Source organism: Nipponia nippon, unplaced genomic scaffold (assembly GCF_047370975.1).
Source record: "Nipponia nippon isolate SJK-2023a ecotype South Korea unplaced genomic scaffold, ASM4737097v1 scaffold_8, whole genome shotgun sequence".
In the NCBI taxonomy this organism is placed as follows: domain Eukaryota; kingdom Metazoa; phylum Chordata; class Aves; order Pelecaniformes; family Threskiornithidae; genus Nipponia; species Nipponia nippon.
Genome location: NW_028262402.1, coordinates 24,692,458 through 24,716,723, shown reverse-complemented (window position 1 = coordinate 24,716,723; position 24,266 = coordinate 24,692,458). Strand labels below are relative to the sequence as shown.

General features: G+C 36.7%; 1 protein-coding gene across 4 annotated transcripts in view; it reads right to left on the bottom strand.

The window, feature by feature from the left end:
- Positions 1-1,912: 1,912 nt before the first annotated feature.
- PRRC1 (proline rich coiled-coil 1) overlaps positions 1,913-24,266 on the bottom strand; it is a 31,755-nt gene continuing 9,401 nt past the window's right edge. For all 4 annotated transcript variants that reach the window (XM_087741916.1, XM_087741915.1, XM_087741913.1 and 1 more), the window contains exons 3-9: positions 20,679-21,065; positions 19,240-19,397; positions 15,268-15,370; positions 11,140-11,303; positions 9,670-9,773; positions 6,971-7,073; positions 1,913-3,466 (exon numbers count right to left, since the gene is read on the bottom strand). In XM_087741916.1, coding sequence (XP_087598042.1) covers positions 3,257-3,466; positions 6,971-7,073; positions 9,670-9,773; positions 11,140-11,303; positions 15,268-15,370; positions 19,240-19,397; positions 20,679-21,065 — 1,229 coding nt within the window. In that variant the 3' untranslated portion in view covers positions 1,913-3,256. The remainder of the gene's footprint in view (positions 3,467-6,970; positions 7,074-9,669; positions 9,774-11,139; positions 11,304-15,267; positions 15,371-19,239; positions 19,398-20,678; positions 21,066-24,266) is intronic.

The window sequence follows — 24,266 nt, the reverse complement described above, 5'->3', positions numbered from 1 at the left end:
TATGTAAAGGTTTTTAATCAGGATATCTTTGTCAGAGTCATGAAATAGCCATTAGGCAGTGCTGAGAAGCACCGGTGCAATCATCTGTCACGTTCCAGCCCCAAGGAACTGAACTGAACATATGCTGGCAGTGAATGAAATTACAGTATCATTATAAAGAACGTGCAGCAAAAACAATCAGTGCCACCAACACCGCAGCAGAGCATGCAGTTATTACTACATTTTGGCTTACCTGCAGATGCAGACCATCTCTCACAGCCTGGCCTTCTGCTCCCTGCCGATTACGGTGCTTTTACATTTGACTGCCGCAAGGCAGGAGCTACAATAGAAGCGGGTCAGGCCAAATTATGTTCTTTATACAATGTTATTTATCAACATGTATTTCCTTGCTGAATCAAGTACCTCCAAAACGTCATGAAAGTACCAAACAAACCCACGGTCATGGAAAAATTCCTCTCAGTACCGCTTGCTACAAAAGGTACAGTAAACAAAACAACTAGAGCAGCAATTCCAAATGTGGAAATAAAACACAGCAATCAATATAGCTGGTCTCCCTTCCTTCTGGACATATTGCCAGGACCATTTTCAGCAATCCTCAATATCCCCCATCTTCACACGTGGGAGCTTTCCTGATGTGTTTATGACACTCATATTTATCCATTCACAAAGCAGCAGAAAAAGCTACAGTGATGACGAGCAGGTGAGAATTGTCTTTGCACGTCCGAATGTGTTCTGATATCTGCTTTTCTAAGTTGATTTCAATATAAATTTAACACAGGATGTCGGTGTCTTACCCCTTGAGCTTCCTCTCCTTCTATTGCCTACAACACAGTCCAGGAGATGGTAAAAAGCTGAATGTTATCTTAACTTGCTCCAGAATTCATCCATGCCAACTGCAACTCAGACCCTGAAAAGGGTCTTCACTCAGATTGGAAGTAAATTGAAATTTTATTAGCTTTCCAGAACACACTGCAGACATTTTTCCTTTCCTTGGTCTCTCAGGGAAGAAGCTGAGCTCCTGGCTTTTATGTGAGGATATTATTTTTTATACATAAACAAGTAATGCTCAGTAAAGGGAGAGAACTAATCAAAAGTTATCGAGTAGAGCCATTTTAACTCTTAGGTGAGCAACCAAAACTACATCAAAAGACCTTCATCAAGCCAGAGACTTTGAATGGAGAAAGACTGTTTCACTTCATCATGTCATATCCCAGCACCCGACCACAAGGATAAAGTATACAGACAGAAGAGCGGGCAGTCACTCTCATTTTGGCATAAAGAAAGCAAATTTCTACAGGAGAATAGAGATCTAAAAATTCTCTAAGGCAGGCCAGGGCAGCCTTGGAGTATGCCACATTAGCAGCCTCGTAAGATAGCTGGAATGCTGGGCCAATGTCACCACAATGAACCAGGTGCTGCAAAATGAGAAGCCACCTTCTGCCTCCACTTTTACCACCTCTGAAAAACAGAAGGCCAGGGCCAAGAAAGGAAGAAGTAAAATGGAAATTCCTCTTCAGTTTTAATTTTAACTCATGCCAGGGCACATAAACCTACTGATATTTCACGTCCTCTTCCTTTGCATCATGGACAATGCTGTAAGCAGGGGACTGAAGGGCAGCATTCAACATATCGTACACTGCAAACTGAAATTACAATAAAAGCAAAGATGCTTTTACTGAACAATGACAAAAAGAAGTCCCTGTATCATCCTTTTAGTTTATGATACAAAGAAGTGCTCCCAACAAGAGACCTCAAGACTGCAAGAGTCAGGTTCTGGTTCTGTTTGTTTCAGGTTTTTTTCAGACAAGACAGGCATTTAAGTATGTGCCAAATCTGTAACTTGACTATGTAAATATAATTTCAATAAACAGATGTTCATCCGCTATATTAAAGAATAAACCTTTAAAATAGATACAATCCTCTAGGAAAAACATTTATTCAACTAATTTACAGAGTAAGCCAATTAAGGCAAAATATATTACTTGGAAATAGACAGGCTTTCACTGGGTACAAATATGAGCTGACTTAACAGTATATTATATATAAAAATGTCCTTTGAAAGCATCTAAGAAATTTAAAGGCAGAGCAATATAAGCTGAAAAACTGCTTCTTTAAGGCAAACAAAAAGTATTCGTTTATTCTTCATTTCTTAAAAAAAGTATTATTACCAAAATATTTTCTTCACAATTACTTCCATATTTCTAAATAAAGATTTAAGATTGTGTGAGCATGGATAGAGGGCATTTATAGCCATGAAAAAAATCAGACACTACTGAAGACTTACAGGAGAGACAGTGAGCTCATGACATCAAGAAGGCATTTAAGACTTAAAAATGTTTAGAAAACCCAAGATAACAAAGCAAGTGACACACATATCACCATTTTCCACATCAAATTGCTGACAACCATAACTTGATAGAAGAAATTACACAATTCAATACAAAATATGAAGTTTGGAAGCACTGGAGTAAATTATGTTGTTGAAACTGCTGAGATAATTTCATGCATATGTGGTACCTGATGTAAAACCCACAGAAGCAACTTGAAATGTGTCTAGTGTTTTAATTGGACATGAATTTCATTACTGTTACATAAAAAGAAAAAAGATGCACCATGGAAAATGAGATTTCAAAATTATTTAGCAACAACTTCAAATAATGGGGTCTGGATTTGTGCTTTTCTTCAGCAGCTCACTGTTATGTGTTGTAAAAATTACTCAGCATCACTCCTGAGAACTTAAATGCAGACACCAAACCTATGAGGTGTTAAGTACCACCTAACCACAGGCCCCAGGAAACATCTAATACAGAAGGTAGTCTCTCTGGGTGAAATGCATATATAACATACACGTTATGCTGTCAACATGTTTATATTACTAATATAATAGAAATAGCTAAACAATGAACCCCTTCTTTAAAAAAGTACACTAACTAAAATATCTCAGCAAATGCCTAATAGCGTGTCAAATAATAGCACATTCCACTTTACAAACTGTAATGCTATTTGTCCCAGTTATAAATATATGTTTGTTCTGGTTTCCTGTTTTGTGAATCATATTGGAAATCATAGAGTAGTTAAAAATTGCAATTGCTCATTTCCACTATTGGAAATTACCTTCACTTCTTAAAAAAGTAAAATACAGTTTACAGTTAGATTACAAATCTGTGTTGTATCCACTGAGAATTAGAACATGTAGCTTTCACTTCAAGTCTAGAATCAAAACCAGTATTCCTTAGTGTTGTGGATCAGCCTTCTTTCAAATGGTCCTGGGTGGTAACTGCTGTTTGTACATTCCCGCTAGAGCCTTAGCTGCACTGTAGATCATCTGTCGACGGGACATGCCAGTGAATACCATGTGCCAATCAGTCCTGTTGACATTCAGTATACTCTTCTCAAGCACTTCGCCCACGGTCACCAACAGGCCTGACCATCTCAGATTGTAGTCCTGAGGAGTGAGATTCTTAGCCTGTGTAACATTTTGAGAAGTGATTATTGAAAGAGTTTGAAATGAGTAGTTTTGTTTCTATCTTCACCATTACCAACTTTCGTAAGTAATCATTCTTATACCAATAGGACTACATGGCAAATTAAAGGGTATCAGAATCCAAATTTCAGACTGCCCCATAATTTGCTTAGCCAATTATACTCTTTGGATTTGTACGTGTCATGATCCAAATGACATCTGAACAGTATAAAACCAAAATATGATGCTTAACAGAGTAAAGACATTCTGCCATTGCCAGGAAGTAGTTTTCTCTTTTAAAGTAGCTAACAGACGGAATCAATATTGATACATATTTATACAATAACTGTTACCCTCCAAAGGTTTTAAAAACGGTTAAAATGTCCCTCTGAAGCAGGCAAGTAGCCAAATACAAGAGGAAAGCTGAGCCTGGCAGAAATGGAGGACTGAGCTATTTGCGTGATATCACAGAGGGATTACATACTGCAATTCCCTGAAGTGGGAAGCAGAAGGGAAACAGTGGGGGAGGTATCACTGAGTTTATCTGGTCTGATGCTCATCCTAGGCAATCAACTCTGGCCACTCTTGCATACATTGAAGGGTAGAAAACTTTTAGCCTCAGTAAGACTGTTCTTACTATTACTCAGTTCTTCGTAACATTGCACATTGGGCCCAGTTCTTCATACAGATTTTATTTTGACAAATATTTGAGTTAGTCTGTTTCCAGTGCATGTACAGCAGATCAAAGTTCATTAGTGTGTTCCAGCCTTCCTACAACTACTGTCTTGCAACGATGACAGCATATATAAATTTGCTAGATACGCAGTCTGCTCCAATATTGAAATAACTTGTTATTATCAAGAGATACTTAAAAGGCAAATTTCTTAAACAAAGGAACAGGAAATTTTCCTTATTAGTCAGAACACATTGGCAGTAAGAAGTAAATAAGAGCGCATCTAGCTGTAAGTAGGGACAGAATATCTGATTACGATATCTCCATTATGACCCACAATCGCACATAACTTCATAAATTAATTATTTGGAATTTTTAGTGCTAAAAATCAGTAAACTTCAAATAAAATTAAAAAAAAAACACAGCCTTGCAGTAGTTGCTCATCATGGTTGCAATTTTTCAGCAAAAAACAAGATGACACCTTGTCTATTAACAGAAAAAGGTTCTCAAAACAAGCCCTCAAATCCGCCTTTTTACCTCCCCAAATCAAGCAATATTTAGAGTTATGAAGAGCCATGAGTCTCGTATTATGGGCTCAGAAAACTCTATGCCATTGGTAAAGACATTAACAAGAGTATCTATTCTATACAGACAGTTTTACCAGTATTTCCACTACATAGAACAATAAAACACATAGCTAGCAAGAATTTTGAGAAACATAATTGCTTTTAATGTTGCCTCTATTAAATCTTTTGTACTGTGAGTAACATTGCCTGTCCAACACATATTTCTTCTCTGCTTTTAGTCTGAAATACAATTATACAATTGCTGGGTTTTTTTCCTGTCATAATCTAGATTTTGCTTAAAGATATTGGACTGGATTTATTCAAACATATGTTTCTTGCACACCCCTGAGAGAAACCCAGTCTGATTGTAGAAGAGACATAATGGGAATGAAGGTAACAACTAGTTCACACACACAATTCAAGTTTAAAGACTTACAGTTTCACTGAATCTGCACTATACACCAAGCTATACACTAACTGTGTTGCATAAAAGTTAAAACAAGAATGTTTTCTACTATTACGAGGTAAACACTACTTTTCAAAGTTACAAAGTACGTTTACCTAAAAGAAAAAAATATTCAAAAAGTTAAGCTATAATTAAACTACAACTATTAAAAATATAAACTATAGTTTTTAAATTACAAAATACAGAATATTCTGTGAAACAAAAATTAAAGATACCTATTGTGCTTTATGTTTAAAAAAATCATTTAGTTCGTATCAATGCTCCCTACAGAATGTGACATTTAAGTAGTAACTTCATACTGCTGTGTCTGCTTTCATAGTATCATAGAATGGTTTGGGTTGGAAGATCATCTAGTCAATGAAGTTGTATCTGCTTAATTAATATTTTTTTCCTGTAGCTTCATGTCTTTCTCCACTCTTTTTGAAAAGCATTCTGGACAACTACACAGAGCAATATTTCTCCTTTTGCCACTCATCAAGCTTTTCAAAGTTGTAAGAACTCTGACAAGAACTAAAACCAATCCCACAAATGTTCACTTTATTGGAACTGGTACTACCAAAAAAAGAAAAACAATTAAACAGTTACTATTTCTTTTCTCAAAACAACCCCCTGAGGATCAAACCCCAAACAGTTTTGTTTTTAAATTCTTCACAGAAACATTGATTTAAAAAGAATTTTCAGACCAGGGTTAACTAATGTATGACTCATATCTGCTATCAGGCAACATGCAGGGACTGGAGTTTGGAGTAATTCCCAGTGTGTACCCAAAGAAATGTAAATAATCTCATGAAAAACTTCTATTGGTGACATTTAAGAACTGCACAGTACTGCATTATTTTCAGTGGGATGAACTATGATATTTCCAAGATTTAAATTTTTCCATTTCAGAAATTTTACATCCTTGTCAGAATAGCACGGTCAGAAATCAGTCTTGCCTTTTAGGTGAGAGTCTGTATGTTCATGGTGGAATTAAGTCCAAGGACAGATCTGAAGAAGGGGTATCCTTTATTTATTTTTTAGGAATGAGTTTTAGGAACACTAATCAGTACAGTATGCTGTCTGTTTGCTGGTAATTAACAACATAAATACCAAAGCTTTATGAGCTTTATTAAAAATTGAGTCATAAGACCTCAATTTATAAACTCGTGCCTAAATGAAGTGTAAGCTACTTCACTGAATTGCTAACATGTACGTGTGTGCACACAGACACTTCGCTGCTACAGCTTTGTTGGCATTAGATGAAACTCTAATACATATGTGAAGTAAGTTAAGGAAAGGTAACCGAGCCTTCGGATGGATAAGAGTGCTTACTGCACTTCCCTGGTGCAGTTGCTTAGTATATTACCTAAGCTCCAAAGACCTCCTTCCACAGCTGAGGAAGGATGAGTGTTCTTATTTTATCTAAGTAAAGATTCACGAGGGTTAATTGTGAGTCACTGAACCAGACTGATAACAATACTTCAATGATTAAAGTTATATTTCCTTTTTGAGGGAGTACTTCTTTGTGGTTAATTTCTTCTTGGAATATTTCTTCTTCGTTAATAGAAAAGTAAAACTAGTGGTTCCAAGTGCCATGTATTGCAGAACGAGACTCTTGATCAAGAATTGCTTTGCAACAAATGCCTAAAGATTTTTAGGTAATACATAAACATCATTCAAAAATAGTTTTTATCCTCATTTCATAAATTAAAACATTCAAGTGGAGCAACTGTCAGTAAGAACTGACATCATAAATGAAATTAAAACTTAAGTCTTATGTCTCAACTGTTAATCCAACATCAGTAAGAAAACTGAAAACTCACCTGCTGAACATATTGCAAAGGCACTGGTGTTGCTTGGGTAAAAGCTTCCAAATGAATTCCATGAATTGGATCCTCAATAATCAGACATCCAATGTCAAACCACCTGCAATGACATGCAAGTTACTTTACTTTTGAGTGCTGAGTGTCACTCAACTGAAAAACAACATGCTTGCAGTTGAATTATGACCATTTTACAAACTCTACACAAATGTAGTAATAATGTAATAATGAGTTTCATCAAAACATTCTAGTATTTTTCAAGTAAAATTTGCATATATCGATTTTTATATATATATAAAATTATAGTGCATGTGTATGCATATCAAATACATATTATACATAAAAATACATAAAATACCTAAAACTTACAGATCAAAGAAACAAAGAAAGCTGGTGAGGTGGGCATGTGTGCAGATATGCTCTTTTGGCCATATTTGTTATGCTACAGTTTAAATTGAATATTTGAAAGAACTTTTCCCATTAAGATAACCTTCCCTAACAATTAAAAAAAAAAATCTATTTATCATTCATGTTCTATATTCAGAAGATTTTTGGTATGTCTAATCCTATAACAATTATTTCAATTATTTATTCAGAGAATCATTTCTGCACCTTTCAGAAAAGATGGTGCCTGCAGTAGCAGACATAGTGAAGGCTACAGAAGCAGCACCTGAAATGGTTCCCTATCTAGCTTGCAAAAACATTAAATCATTTCTCCCTATCAATAAGCTAACAACACTGACATGATCCAGATAAAACCAAGGGTAATGCATCATCATCACCTCACTGTATTCAATTCCTACAACAGTTTTACAGTTGAGTCGCCACAGGAGAAACATACTCCAGGGAAGGCACAAACACAAAATCAAGGCCAAGAATCATAAAAGATTTAAAAAGGAAAATAGTATTGTAGTTGTTGTTTCATATATATTATACACATGTCTACATATAAATTTTATTTTATTCTTTAAAGCATGGGAAGAAAGGATGTTGCTATAAAAAGAAATGCAAGACTCCAGTTTTAAGAAACAACTTCTGGGTCACATAAGCTTCATGTTAAGAGTTTAGTGGAGCAAGACAGGAGGAAGTCCTTCACTTGCATCATTTTCATAGTGGGGAACAGAGCACTGGAATGCTCGGTGATAGAGGACTACCTCACTTGCAGCTATGAAAGACTGTTGAGAAAGCTTCATGGTTAAAGATAACTTGCTCCCAATTAACAAAGGAGATAGAGTCTAAAGGGTAAAATGCACATAGAAGAGTTTGCAACCTTTTCTGCAAATAGTATTCAGCACATCCAATTGGAAGAGGAAGTAAGGTCCTTCTGCTGTCTGATGGACAATTGAGAAGTTTAGCTGTGAGCAGTGACTGATCTGTTAAGCGTTAAGTGCAGAGCTCTTCGTATTGGTGGGTGGTTACCTGGAAACTCCTCTCCTTTGGACATGCGTAAGTATGGTAAACAATATCAGCAAAACACTGACTGCGTCACCCATACTAGAACTGTAACACCACAATGTTCACTTCAGAATTAATCAACTACTAGCACCGTGAACTAGCATTTCATTGCAGAAAAAAACAAGGGCCAAAAATAGTTCAGATGGTTTTTGTAATACCATGCAAGGAAGCTTTCAATGTTGCCTACTGAATAAAAATTAAAGCATGCATTAAGTTATTCTTTGTTTCTACTGTAACTAATACCCAAGATCAAGACATTCTTAGGGCCTGTAATGTGTGGACAGAAGAGCTACTATTCCTTTCAATAACACTGCAGTCTTGGGGGAGCTTTTTCACGTCGAGTACTTTAAGCAACATTTTCAGATTTAGGAATGAGTAAATTCAAAGGATGAGAACAGCAATTATTTTGAAACAGATCTCATCGTCATAGTTGCTCCCTTTTGGAAAGACGATAAAACAGCTAAATCAGACTACACAGAAATAAATACTAAACAAAAATTAAAACACTTCCTAATTCTATTTAGTTTAGAAAATTCACCATCCATCTTCCACTAAGGATACTAAATGTACCTTTAAAAATGGAGCAAGAGCAGAGTATGTGTCAAAAAAATTAAACAAAGCCCATCAAATGAACAAAAATGCAAACATTAGAAAAAAACTATCTAAGTTTGCATTAATGTTTTGGAATTTAATTATAAAGCTACTTCAAGAACTGTCTGTCAAAAAGTATGAAATCAAGTAGTAATGTATTTGAATACATCACTGTTATGTCTGTGCAAATTAAAAGTGGTAAGCATATTCTCAGTGAAAGGAAAATGGATAATATATTATCTGATAAAATCATATTACTACAAATGCCAGAACATCTCCCAACATACTTTCTGAACCAAATACAACTTCAGAGAAAGAGAAAAGAGAGTGCGCACACAAGAGTGAGCAAACTACGAGCCAAATTCCAACTTTTACAGCTCCTTAATTTTGTCAGTTCAGTATAATTTCATTGTGTTTTTATGTTATGAATCTTGAAAAACCTGACAAGGATTTCATATATTAAAGTCTTAAGATGTCTGGACAAAAAGCTGAACATCATCATCAAAATCAAGTCTTCCAAAGCAGTACTGCAGACAGACTCTCTCCTTTCTTCTGCTCAGAGTGATACTGCCAGCAACTCTTTATAGACCCCTTTGAGTCAACAAAGAATATTACTTCCCCCCTCCTCCCCAGAATATATTTAAGGTTCTCACTTGTCAGGAAGCAATTCCTCAATGAAGTTTTCTACTGATACAGCAGGCTGTTTTTCATGTATTACTCCTGTCCGACGCAAGCTGTCTATCCTTTCTTGGGCTCCCTAAATGGTAACATAAGCTGTTAGACAGCATTCTCTTTGAATCACAACATAGTATAATGCTTACAGATGAATGCAAAAAGAACTCTGGAACATACTTTTCAAGTTAAACAGAAGATATGAGAGATTTTGAAAAATGACTCTTATTTCAACGTTAAGAAAACTAAAAACAAAACTTGTAAAAAGCCATACTGAAATCCCAAACAGTAACAAAAACTACGATAAAACCAATTAAATATTTTTAGTTTGTTATTTTTCCATGAAAAAGACCTAGATTAGCATACAAAGAATTCCTAACCTGTAACTGTGTCAAATTTCACCATTAGTTAAAGCATCAGTATATATTTCTGTTACTCACACTGACATTTTTGCAGCTTAATATTTGTCAGGTTTAGATCCTTTAAGAGCTTTGGACCAACTTTGTAGGACCAAGGGAGAGAATCTCTTTGTTGTGGTGCCTATCCAACTAAGACGTAGGAATCGTTCACTCCAAACCTGTTATCACTCTGAAGCTGTAATAAAAATACTACTACTACTACACTGCAGTAGCTAAACAGGTAAAGGAATATACACATTATCCTCCTTTACCTCAATATAAAATTGTATCAGCTAATATGTTTCTATGAGGATAGACTTTACTCAGCTGTGAACACTGCCACAGCAGTTAGGAGAAAATACATCCTCTAATGAGTAAATGATTTGCTTACATTTAAGAAACAGAATACTAAATATAGTTGTTTTCAGGGTTTTTAATTATTGGCCAAGGAGGTGGTTGCACTTAGATACACGTGACAAACACGTGCATTTTAAAAATCTGGTGAAATACCCTTTGCTAACCTTTCCTCTGGGCCAGTAGAGCTGTTTGCAAGGCTGCACACACTCAATTCTTACTTTTTAAACATAACATAGATCTGTTTGGGAAGATCCCTGACAAGTGTTGATCAAAATGTCTTTGATCTACGGAATTAGTGGGAAGACAACTCGGTCTCAAAGAGTCTCTCTTAATTTCTAACATTCCCAACATGGTGTGTTAGTAGTAGACTAAGAAGAAATGCCTGATATACTTTGAAACTACAGTAATATCACTGTATGTATGCTAGATGTGATGGCAATCAATGACAGTATAAGAAAACTGATATAAATATTCTTCATTTGCTGTGAATGTGTTTGCAAAATAACCCAAAATCTATTTCAACAAGCAGCTTTAAACTGATCTAATGATCCAGATGGGAATGAAAAAAAAAAAAGGAAATGTTTACCTATCCCACAAATCGACCTTCCCTTAATGGAAAATCAGATTCTTCTGGGTGAATGTTTCCACACTCTCTTTGAATTGGAGGTACTTTAATACTGTTATATATCAACTTACTTTTAAACCTGCAGCATAGCCCACAGGTTGGGGTGCAATGTTAGACGGTGCAGCCTCTCCAGTAACAACAGCCATTCCAAAGACTTCTTGAAAGGCATCTCGAATTGCTGCAACTTTTACCTCTTTGTTAGAAGTAACCACTATGTCCAGTTCTCCCCCAGTTTCTGTAAAATATATATATATATATGTGCATGTGTTTTTCCTCATTCACATTATAAGCTAGTTCAAATACATTCTACATCTTGACAGTGTGCTTCAGTTAGTCTTCTCTTTCTCATGCACTGCACAAAAGTTCTTTCATGAAGCAGAAATAACTTAAGTTAGGAAGTAAAAGTTAGATGAATAGCTAAGTAATTCATGGATGAAAGACAGACAACAGGAACTGATGGTTGTTCAGCACCTGGAAAAAAGCATACCACTCATTTAAGATGACAATTCATGGATTTAGGAGAATAACTCAGACATCATTTTCTAAGGATGTTTTGGTGTTCTGGGAAGTGGTAACAAATGTTGGTCTGACACACAAACTCTTCCTTATGAAAGAGACCAAGAGCACAGATGCAGTTCATAAAATCCAATGAACAGCCGTCAAATTACATAAGCTTTAAAGAAAGGCTCACATTACTTCCTAGTTGTCCTTGGACTGTAAATTTCAGTGCCATTTTATTGCTTGTCTGCATCCCCACAGCTTTATTCTGTTTTTAGTTATTTATCCTGTATTTAGATATTAAATATCTATGGAACTAGAAAGTTTTAAGTATTTCTGAATCATTTCCATATGGCAGTATCTCTATAAAGAAGGATGAGTTTTCACTAAGCTTTTTTAAAATAAAACAAAACAGTTCATGAATTAGAAGAAATCTAAAACTACTACAAAAGATCGATGCACTCAATTATACCTCACATCTGTCTTTATCACAGCTGGATCATTTTTATTGTCAAACTTAACTTATGCAAAAACATCTCATAAAACTTGTCCCTGCTGTGACAAGCTTTCTTAAGAACAGCTTAAACTTTTTTCAAACATGGAATATGACATCAGAGAAAGCTGTGTAAGTAAATTGCATCAGCAAGTGTAAAGGACAAATTAATGGACAACATGTCCACAAACAGGTGCTAAAAGTGATAGCTATGGACATGCCTCTTGTCATCCTTATTCCAGTGGCTGTTGGTGATGCAGGAGTACAAGGAGAAAGGACTACAGAAGTCACCAGATCTACTGTCATTTACCATAGAGCATCTCCTGTTGGTTCTGCTGCAGACAGAATATTGAGCTAGATGAACCACTGGAGTGGAGCATCTCTTCTATAAGGAAAGACTGACAGAGCTGGGGTGAGGGTGACTAAGCACTGGCACAGGTTGCCCGGAGAGGCGGTGGAGTCTCCATCCTTGGAGATACTAAAAAGCTGCCTTCATGCAGTCCTGAGCAACTGGCTCTAGGTGGCCCTGCTGAAGGAGGGGGGATGGACAAGATGACCTCCAGACGTCCCTTCCAACCTACACCACTTTGTGATTCTGGGATCCAGCAGGGCATTTCTTACAACAACTGTAGCAAACTAGTGAAGAAACAGCCTTTTAATCTGTCATTTCGCAGGCTCACTGACTGTACAAAAACATGTTAAGCTACCTCTTAGAAAAAAAAAGAACAGCGCCCAATGGTTTTGCTTCTAAATATTAACACTCCACCTAATTACACATGCTGACAAAGTCTGAAGTATTTATGGTGATGTAAGAAAAATTCCTCCATTGATAATAAGCCTGGAGCTAAAATTCTAAAGAAAAGAACAATTTATTCTTTGGCTCGTATTACTTAGCAGACCTCAGTTACAGGAAACATCATCTTTTTAGGAAAAATTGCCAGAGATATGCCAGAACAGTAGTAAAACATTCTATTTGGGTTTTTTAGGCTATTTTTTAACTTTTTATTTATCAATTGATTTATTGAATGGAATTGAGTGTACCCATCACTGAACTTTTGGGCAATTGTTTTAAACACTAGGTAACAACAGGACTAAAAAATTATAGAGAGTCTCTGTTTCCATTGACTCCTTCTTGATAGAAATCAAGTTAACAGAAGTAAACAAGTGCTTAAAATTGACTGCAGGCTTTTGCTGAAGTTAGCCTTGTTTGAGTGCCCAGGGATAGAAAAACTGTTACAGAGTTTTTAATGCAACTAAAAACTAACCCATAACATACCTAGTAAATTACTGCATAGTAACTTAAGAATGGTAACTGTGCCCCATGTTTGTGCATTGCAATAGCAGAATACAGATTATGTTCTTTGGTATTACGGACCATCATATATCAAAAGCATATCTTTGTTCATCACAGATACTACAGAAGGGAAACAAAGATATTATATGCATTAAAAGAAACAATTTGTGACAAGACCTGTCACACATTACGGTCATACAGCAATACTGAAACCTAAAATATAAGCCTTTTCTGTTTCTCACAGCACCCCACCACTGAGTAGGCTGGGGGTGCACAAGAAGCTGGGAGAGGACACAGATGGGAGAGCTGACCCCAACTGACCAAAGGGATATCCCACACCATATGACGTCATGCTCAGCATATAAAGCTGGGGGAAGAAGAAGGAAGGGGGGATGTTTGGAGTGATGGCGTTTGTCTTCCCAAGTAACTGTTACACGTGATGGAGCCCTGCTTTCCTGGAGATGGCTGAACACCTGCCTGCCAATGGGAAGGTGTGAATAAATTCCTTGTTTTGTTTTGCTTTGCTTGTGCACGTGGCTTTTGCTTTCCCTATTAAACTGTCTTTACCCCAAGCCATGAGTTTTCTCACTTTTACTCTTCTGATTCTCTCCCCCATCCCACCAGGGGGGAGTGAGCAAGTGGCTGTGTGGTGCATAGTTGCTGCCTGGGGTTAAACCATAACACCTTCTCAGTGATTTCATATCCCACTATCTCCTCACTAGTCAGCTGCTGTGATATTTTTCCTTAAATGTAAGACAATTAACTACTCCTCAATAACTAGGTCATCTTCCCCTTTTATTCCACATATTGTCCACTGGATTAGTACAATAGTGCAGAAACGTGGTTAGCTGGATCACAGAATAGGTCCAGTTGAAAAACAGCTCAGAACAACAAAATACAAAAACATTTTAACCTTTTCTTCACAGAATTATCAGCTTCCTGACCAGCTTCACCTACACGCAGACAAAGGGCAATACTGGCATAACTAAGATGAAGGACTGCTTACCAGACTGCTGGAAGGAAAAAAAAAAGAAAAAAAAAAAAAACAAAACAAAACCAAACCACCACCCTGGACAAATTACATCTTTTGCTTCCCCATTTTAACAAAGTAGAAATCTCAGATCAGTTATATGTGACACACAATGCAATCTAGTAAAACAAAAACTGATTAATACCACAATGCTTCTCCTTCCTATTAATTTTCAAGCTGTAATAGAAATGCTATGCTTTTCCTTCCAGGCTCAACACTCAGCAATACTTCAGACTTCCTTAGACCATTTTAGAATTCTAACATTCTTACTAACTGATACAGGAACTGTTTCAAGTTTGCCGAATTTCCTAAAAATAGTGTAAATACTATTAGGCTAGAAAAGTGGAACAGCTGAAAGTCAGAAGAAAGCCTCAAAAGCTATTTAAATACCTCTGTCCTGTGCCTCTCTGAGTATGCCTACCTTTTGGCTTGTTTTAACTTTAATGTGATAGCTTACACAGCAGTATTTCAGCATGTGATCCAACAGAACACATACAGTGTATTTTGAACTCAACTCCATAAGGATTAAATAGAGGCACAGCGGGAAAAAACAGTACGCAACTTAGGGATTACAGACAAGGTCTCTTCATTGTTTTTCTCTTTATAACTTCCTTATCTTTCACAATCTAAGTTAAAGGGTATTACTATGCTACTATCTGAACTATAGCGTAACACAAAAGTCAAATGAACCTCAAAACACACATAAAAAGTCAGCCTCCAGAGTGAGAGTTTCACTGTACAATACACTTGAGAAATCAGTACAGTATTGTGACTTTGAATTAACACACTACGTGTACAAATTTCAAGTGTAAAAGTAGTTTGCTATTATATTAACCTGTCTAACATTTACATGTATTACTTAATGGTTTGTCACAAATACTTACTGATATATGGAACCATGCCAGGATCCAGCGTTGTGATCATGGTCTCCACTGAATGTTTGGTTTTATCAAGAACAGACTTCACCATGGGATTCTCAGCTACACCCTAAATTTAAGCAAACGGATTTCCACATCATCTTCTGTTTTTTTTCCCAAGAAACTCAAAATGTTACAGTTAAAAAGCAAACAAACAAAACCCAAATATTAAGCTGCTTTGTGTTTTTCTTACCACATTTACACTTTGTAACACCTATTGTATCCCACTCCTCAGCACAAAAGCTACCGGGTATGACTATCAGTGCATGACTTTTCAGTTACAACATAAAGTTCAAATATCATCTTTACCATCCTCTTCTGCATTAATGCAGAAACAGCCCCATCAGTGATGGTGGGCAACACACTTGATCTAGTCCTATTCTGGGACTGGAAGCCTTGAGCATTTAGCAAAGTTGTAAATTCCAAATGCTAATTATAGGTATGAGCAGACTAGGTAGCTAGATTTAGACTGTGATAACTCAAGCTGAAGAGTTTTCTAACCTTCTTAAAGACAATAGGATCTATTTTTGAATGGCCCATTAGTAACAAGTATTTCTAGAGCAATTGAGCTGAAAGTCCTAAATTTATAAATAGATTCTAAACATTGCTGGAAAAATATTCTACATTCTCCAGCCAAATCATAGGTGGAGCTGCTGACAGACCTAAAAGTTCATTAAATATAAACACAAACACTGTGCTGTGTCTTGCAAATAGTCTTAATGAATGTCTGTATCTTGTTGAAAGTTTATTTAAATTCAGATAAGATCACAGGGTGAAAGAAGAAAGATACTAATGCTGAATCAATGAGAGATTAAAACACTGGAAACTATTTTAGAGAAACCTTCTATAAAATTTCTTTAGTAAACAGATTGCTTTCAGTCTAATATTAAAACTGCATATGCTTGTATTTGTTTCACTAAATGACAAGCATTACACAGGACAGGACTGTGCACATACATTTTTCCAGAAAGTGCTTGCTTAATACACCTACACAGTACTTCAAAGAACTGCAGAATCAGAGTCGTTTTAATTATCTCAGAATAACTTTTGTTCAGCAAAGCTTATTTCCCATAGAATGATTTGGGTTGGAAGGGACCTTAAAGATCACCTAGTTCCAAGCCCCCTGCCACATGCAGGGATACCTTCCACTAGATCAGGTTGCTCAAAGCCCCATCCAACCTTTGAATGCTTTCTATTTCTTTGTAGCAAGCTTAACAAAGAAAAAAAAAACCCACACTTCTACAACTACTGAGATATTGTATAGCTACTAATAATGATTATCTTATCCCATGCCTCATGCTGAAATAGTTCACTACTGGGTTCAGGTACTCTTCTCACCACTGTGCAGAACACTAAGCCTGACTGTAGAATTTGGTAAAGAAAACAAAACAATTACTCACACTCTAACGCAATTAAGCTTTTTCAAGCCAGAGCCCACTGTAGCCACTTGTTTCTCATTAATATAACACAAGACTTTTCTGAATAGTAGCATTCACTGAGTAATAAATATACTCTTGTGACTACTCATGTACCCACAGGATGCCATCAAGAACAGGGAAGTTTACATTCCTCCTTCAGCTCTCTCATAATTTGAAGTTTGTCTCTTGTTTTAATAAAAACTGAGTGAATGCTATGAGATCCTCAGAAACATTTTAAGTAGCAATTTCCAGTTCTAGCATCTTTCCAGTAATGCAAAGCCAAGCAGTACTTCTCCAGTCAGCAGCCTGGCTGCCTAACTAACATGAAGTCATTATACAGCTCCTGCAGATAATCAGGTTCCTGAGCAGCAAGAAGCTGCTTCTACCTGTGGAAGATGCCTTTATGTTCATCAGCCTAGCAGCAGCAGGGATAAATAATCCATAGTTTTATATCAATGCAAAACATGAAGTTATCACAACACTATGAACCATAATGCAGTTACGTTTGGAATTTCTACTGAACCATTTCTAAGCCAGCATAAATCCAAATAGCTCAAACGGAGAATCTTCCACGTCAGCAGAGTGCAAACACAAATCTTCTGGAAGTTCAGGTCCTGGCTGCCTTCATTGCTCAAACAGTCAAATATGCAAGCTGTCAGGTGCAATGACTGCAATATCCAACTTTGCCTCTGATATATTACGTAGAAACCAATTTTGGAACTGCTATGAGACTGCTCAGCCATCTTTGACAGATCAAAGGAACTGAAACAGTCTCATTTGATTCTAGACCGTTAATTTGTCCATTTTAGATTGTCACAGTCTTGGATATTATCTAGCTTGAAGGAAATCTGGAAGAAAGGTGTATGATTGCTTAAGAACACCAGAGGGAAAAGGGTAGTTCAAACTACTTCAAGAACAGAAATAAAGATAACTGCTGCAACTACTGTGTGAGCTCTTCAACAGGGAATCCAGGACGCCATTTCTGTAATAATTTCCAGTTAGTCTCCCAGATTCTGGCTGATCTTTAAAAAACACAGTCTGATGTGTGCTTACACACATCAAGAACTCGATGGCTTCAGCACAATTAATGATTCCTCATTTTTCCACCTAGGAAATTCTCAAAAAGAGGTCCCTGAACACACAGAGCACACGGAACACATAATACTTCAACCAAAATCTAGATTTTATTATTGAAGTCAACGATACAGACCTTCTCCATAAATAGAAACAGGACATCTTCAGAATCCTACTGGTATAAAGGCAACAGTACTGTGGATGAGATTGGCTTTTCAACTAATTTGCAATTGGAAGCTCTGGTACTTTCAAAAGGGCTACAGAATAAAGTTATAAGAAAGATGTTCTCTTCTGGAATATTACCATCTATGGCAAATATTAAGAGGAATATGATGACCAAGAGAACGACATTATTATTTAAAGGAAGAAAGAACATGTGTTTCTATGATCACAAGAAGACATCTCTCCTTGAAAAGGGCAGCATGACAACTCTGCTCTCACTGTACTGATGAAGGATTAATCTTGCTCTTAAAGACTGTATCACTGTCAAGATATGTATTCCTGGAGTAGGGGAGGGCTCAGTCTGCCATGTCACACACAACTTTTTTTCACAGCTTTGCCTGTTCAAAAGGGCTTGAAAGTCCCTCCAAAACTCTGCAATCCCACTGGGACATCAATCTTCTTGATTCTTCCTTCACGTTTAGCATGAGACAGTACAGAAAATGGTGTTGCTCTTGAAGGTGGTTCAGTGTTCATGCACAGTCCTTAGACCTTTTTGCCACAATCTTCATGACGCCAATTATATGTAGCATTTGTCACAGCTCCAAAAAGGTTACAGGCTAATGAAATTCTACTAGTTGATATTGCTGCTTATTTCCTCTGTATGATTAGATCGCACCACAAGGAATATCTGTTCTGCACTACATACTCCATGCCTTCTAGCAGAATAGAAAAATCCTACACAGTATCTTAGACGCTTCTTAGGTAAACTGTTCTTTGCGGGAAGAAATATGTATTTGCCTCTCCTTGAAGAGACTTGTTTGTTATAGAACAGGCAGGACTTGCATCCCATAGAAATCAAACTCAGTTCATTAGGAAATTATAAAGAAACGGGCTATGCAAAGGGTTCTGCTGAAGTAAAACAGACTATCTTTTTCTGCATCCCGTCGCTGTGAAGTAAAAATTAGTTTTCAGGTCTTAAAGTGGTTCTAAATTTTCACTTGATTTAAGAACACATGACAGAACCTGTTAGGTATGCATACCTTCCTGTCACAAGCACTAAAATTAACCTAGAACACCTACATTTGTGTAGTCCTCCCTCTTCTATACAGAGGAAGTGCAAAAGCATAGTTTCAGCAGACACCACTATTAAAAACAGCCACCTTGCACATGAAGCCAGAGAAAAGACAGGATTTATAGCAACATGCATTTAAAAAATAAGGTATGTCTTATTATAGTCAGCAAAAAATGGTAATTCCTCGTGAAGGGTAACAGATAAACCCCTTACCTTTATAAACCCCCACAGTCCTCCAGCAGGTGTTCCACCTTGGGCAGTAACTACTCTGGGGTCTTCACGCTCCTCAGGAAAAGTGATTGCAGAACCAGTTCCAGGAGCCAAAGGTGATGAGAAAGTTGCCTGTTGAGTAATAGGATCTGCCAAAACACCTAGTAAAAGGGAAAAATAAAACATAAGTGTTCATTTATATTACTGTATTTAATTTGTTATACTGTAGCAACATGCAATTGTTTAACAGGAAAATAAGCAGGAAGAATAGAAGAATACTGGGCTGATTCACTTCATTTCTTGAAGGCCTCAGAACAATTCTGCTTGTTAAACGTTAGCAGATATAACTACTGTAAATGAGTTCAACAATATCTGCTAATAGAACCAAGATTGCCTGTATATTATGTCTGAAATTAAACAATGATTTTTTCTTAGCAGGTTAGTTTAACAGTGGTGCTTTTTATTGTATTCAAATTTTCATAATAAGCCCTCAGTAGAGGAAAAAGAGAAATGGGTGTTGCTCCCTCAACAAAGAGATAGGAATGTTCTCATACATAATAAAAGAGAGAGAAGTAGGAAATTTTCTAGCCCTGAATGCTAAAATTAGTAGCAATAGAAAAAGGAGCAAGCAAATGAATAGCTTTACATATTTTAAAGGAAAACAAAAGAAACTCAAACAGTAGAAAATTTAAGCATGAGCTTTTGTCCCATTACTCAAGCCTATTTTAATGGATTTTCCAACGCTACCCTTAATCAAGAGTTATTTTTATTTTACACTGGTCTTTTTAGGTCTTTTTAGACGTTTTCCTAATACAGACTCCTTAAAAGAGATATCACCAATAATAGTAAAAGCCTGGCCCAATTGCAGTTGAAGAGCCAAGTTTCCATTCCACTAGCAGAAAATGACATCTGTTCAGCAACTACAGCAATTGCTTGCATGGAAGGTATGTATTTTTAGCTATCCCAATGCAATTTAATGGCTGGAAACAAGAAAATAGAAGCTGGTGTCATGTGATGGACAACTTGTTATACATAGCTTTTCAGAACAAAAAACTGAAAACTATGAGATTACAGCCTGAGATATCATATCATTCTGTGGAAATATAAATGCTGAAGTTGACTCTCTGATCTAAACAAAAGATATGTTATACATGTTGAGCTGGGTTTTCCTATGCAAGTTGACAAAAAATAAAGCTCTCAAACAAAGATTTTTCTGTAAGCCTGAATGCTAGCAGAACCCTACTAGAGGACTCTCTGTCCTAGACCATGTCTGCATTTTAAAGGCTACTCTCCCTTCTTCTGAGTGCAGCTACATTAATTAAGTGTACCCAGAATAATAAAGAAGCTGAACCTGCAGGACTCTAGCAGAGTGGTGGAAAAAGCCACCCAGAAGGTCTCTCATCTTGTCTCACAAACATGAAAGCATATAAACAATAAGTTACCTGTGACCGGAGGTGCAGAAAACGATGGCATCAGTGGGCTCTGTGGTGCTCGACCAGCATGACCTCTGGTAATGTCATAGGTTGAAGACATGGAAAATCCTGAAATGGGGGGACCAGTGGGAGGTGCAGGAAGACCAGGGCCAGTAGTAGAGCTTAATGGAGGTGGTGTAGAGAACTGGGACATGGAGGTATTAAAAGATGAAGGGGCAACAGGGGGTGGGGCAGGAGTTAGAGGTGGAGCAATAGTAGAAACCGTTGCAGAAGGCACGAGTGGAAGAGAAGCTGAAGTCATCATAGGAGCAGGAAGTGGAGACACTCCAGCTGGCAAAGGTGGTGAGTATGCGGGAGAAGATGACATGCTTGGTGTAGCAAGGGGACTGGACAAAGCTAGGAAAAATGAGAAAAAAGGGATTTTAGAAATGCTGAGCCTTAACCGCAGAGATTCAGTTATATAATTGTTCAGATATTTTATAAATAAGTTTTGACCTGGTCTGCTTTTTTCCCTTCAAAGTGAATTTTAGTTCTGCTTGAGTTTGCATACACCACCAACTGCGCTCAATTTTTTCTGACAGTATCGTGTAAGCCATATCTCTTTCCCTTGCATGACCCTATTTGTCATAAGCTTAAAAAGATGAGTCAACATTTGACTACTGAATTTATAGCAGCTGAAGTCTGCCTCAGAAATTTCTAGCTAGTACTGTTCTTTCTGACTGACTGCTTAATCAACACAAATAATAATGATGCAGGAAGTGCCCATGTTTAAGAATAAAACACACACTCGTAATACCTGGGAGGGTGGGAGTTACTTCAGAGGTATGGTTTTATGAGATGGGCTGAGCACCAGGAAGCCCTCTCTTTCCTGGCACCCAGCCTTCTAATCGCTGTGCTTTCTCTGTTTCAGTATGGTGCTCAGCTGATCCTTGGATAAACCAATTTTGCTCTCTAAACCAAGTTTAGCCAGAAGATTGAGTCAGAAAAATAGAAATGACTGGTGTTGATAGCAGTAAGCTCTTGGATCAGCTCAAGCATCTCACTGGCCTCAGCCTAAACATCAGTGACAGTCAAATTATATGCCAAGTTGCACTAATGCAGTAGTCTCCAAACTTTATCACACACACCTATCAGTAAAAAATTTTTGAGCGTGCACCCCCCCAACATACGTAAATATTTATTTATAAATTATTTACATGTACCAGTTTACCAGTATATTATGTATATTATAAAACATACACAATAGAAATTTTAAAAGGATGAGATAGATGAATGAAAAAATTTAAAACTATTTTTTATTTATTAACAGTACGGAAACTTTTCTACTCCCACTGAAAATTATTTTAATAATGTATTATTAATATAATTATATACTATGTTAATAATGGTTAACATACTATATAAAACAATTATTAATAATAATTTTTTAGCGTGAGAAATGTGACTGAAGAAGCCTCATTATTTTTTAAACCTTGGTTTAACACCTCATTATACAGTAATTTGAAGGTCTGGTTCTATGTTCAGATTATTTTGATGCTTGGCTTTAACGACTGTCAGAGCTGGAAAAGGTACCTCACAAAGATACATAGATCCAAATGGAAGAAGTGCATTGTTGGCTGTGCTTACTAAATCATGCTATTCATTCTCCACTCCCACCCACCAATTATGCAAAGGTTTTTCTTGAAACTCAGCTAGCAAATTTCCACCTTCCCTGATGTCAATCAGTTGTTCTTGCTAACTAATCAGAAGGTGTTGCACTTTGGTATTTTTAACAAGTTGGTTCAAAACCCAACGAAACTCCTCATTTGGAAGATTTTTTACACAGGTCAGGAAATTCTCTTTACAAGTTTATGTGTACAGATCTGACAGCTTTTATACGCAACACCTGCATTGATTTTGGCAACAGGATTGGATAACAATGGAAGCATTTCCAAATACCAGTTTTCAAAATGCTCTCTCAAAAGCATGACTTTCTTACAAAAAGTAGTTACTGTATCACTCCTTGTTAAAACGTCACCTCTACCTTGAAGGAACAAATTATGAGTGCATATTTTTTTGACAATATCTACTAGGTGGCACACTGCTGACCGCCACTTGTCATCAGAGAAAACATCAGCAAATCTGGGAGATTTGTCATTTTATAAAAGAAAAACGTTCATATCACCCTTAAGTTCAACAACTCTTTTAAGCACCTTGCCATATGACAACCAGCAAACCTCTGTGCAATGCAAAAAAATTTCAGGGTCACTCCCTATCTCATTACAAAGTATTGTTAAAAAACCTACTATTTAAAGATCATTTTTATAAAATTAACCACATTGATGACATCCTGTAGCACTTTGTGCACTTCTGGCTCCAGTTTCTTTGCTGCAATAGCTTGCCTATGAATGAGGCAGTGGATACATTTCATGTGTGGTGATATCTCTGTAACCTTATTCCAGAATCCATTTTTATCCTAGTTAAAGCAACTGCTCCATCAGTGGTTACACTTACACAGTTTTAATAAAAACATTGCTTTTATTAAAGAAGTCATTTACTGTTGAGGATACATCTTCTCTGGCACATCCCTCCTTTAGGATTTGACAATAAAGTAGTCGAGTATTTGGTTATTGAAACAGAATTTCACAAAAATCATAACCTGAGACATGTTAGGGACATCTGTACTTTTAGGCAACTGTATAGCAAACCCCCCACACTGTGTAATTTATTCTAATACTTGTTTCTTCAAATCTTCAGCCATGTTTTCTATGCGTCTTCCAACAGTATTTGCTGAACAAATGCATTTTAGTTTGTTGCCATATTGTTTTCCACGTATTATTTCATTTTACCATGTCAGGAAGAACAAGTGTTTCCCCAATGTACATAGCTTTTTGTCTACACTATTAAATAAGAAATCTCCAAAGAGGCTTCTAAAGATTAAGTTTACTGAAATTTTTTAAGTACTGGATTGAGTACTGTATGACTTGAAACATTACCAAAAAAAGCTGTAGGTTTGTTTTCATGTTCTGCTTAGTTTTTAGATGTCTTGCTAATCATAGTGGCTTCATATCATCCTTAGCTAATATCTCAAGGCACAACATACACATAGCGTAAGGTTCATTGTTAACAATGGCAGAGGTAAATTTATATTTCAAATAGTCCTCCTGAAAATTTTGGAATTTTTTTGGCCAATTTTTTGTTAGATCTGATTAGATTGTTAGCCATATCACAAAGTAAAACCAATGGCAAAGAACTCATACTAGGAGTCAGAGAAGTGTCAGCTCTTTCATTTTCTTGTTGTTTGCTTGCGCTTGCATTATTAGCAGTATTTTCAATCCATGGCCTCTTTGCGAGAATCTTTTTTAAGTCACTTGTCCATTTTGTGACAGTTAATATAGGTAAAACTAGATAACATAACCCATAAATCCGCTTAAGCAGGCACAGAAATTGCTAGGTGTTGCAACATGATGAAAGTGAGCAAACAAGTGAGGGTGCCACTGTCAACCCCTTTGCACTGTGGAACACCCACTCTTCCCTCAGGACATTTCAACATCCAACGTATGGAGGAACTGAGTGAGGACACCAGTGTCAACCAGTATATTAAATATTAGTAAAGCT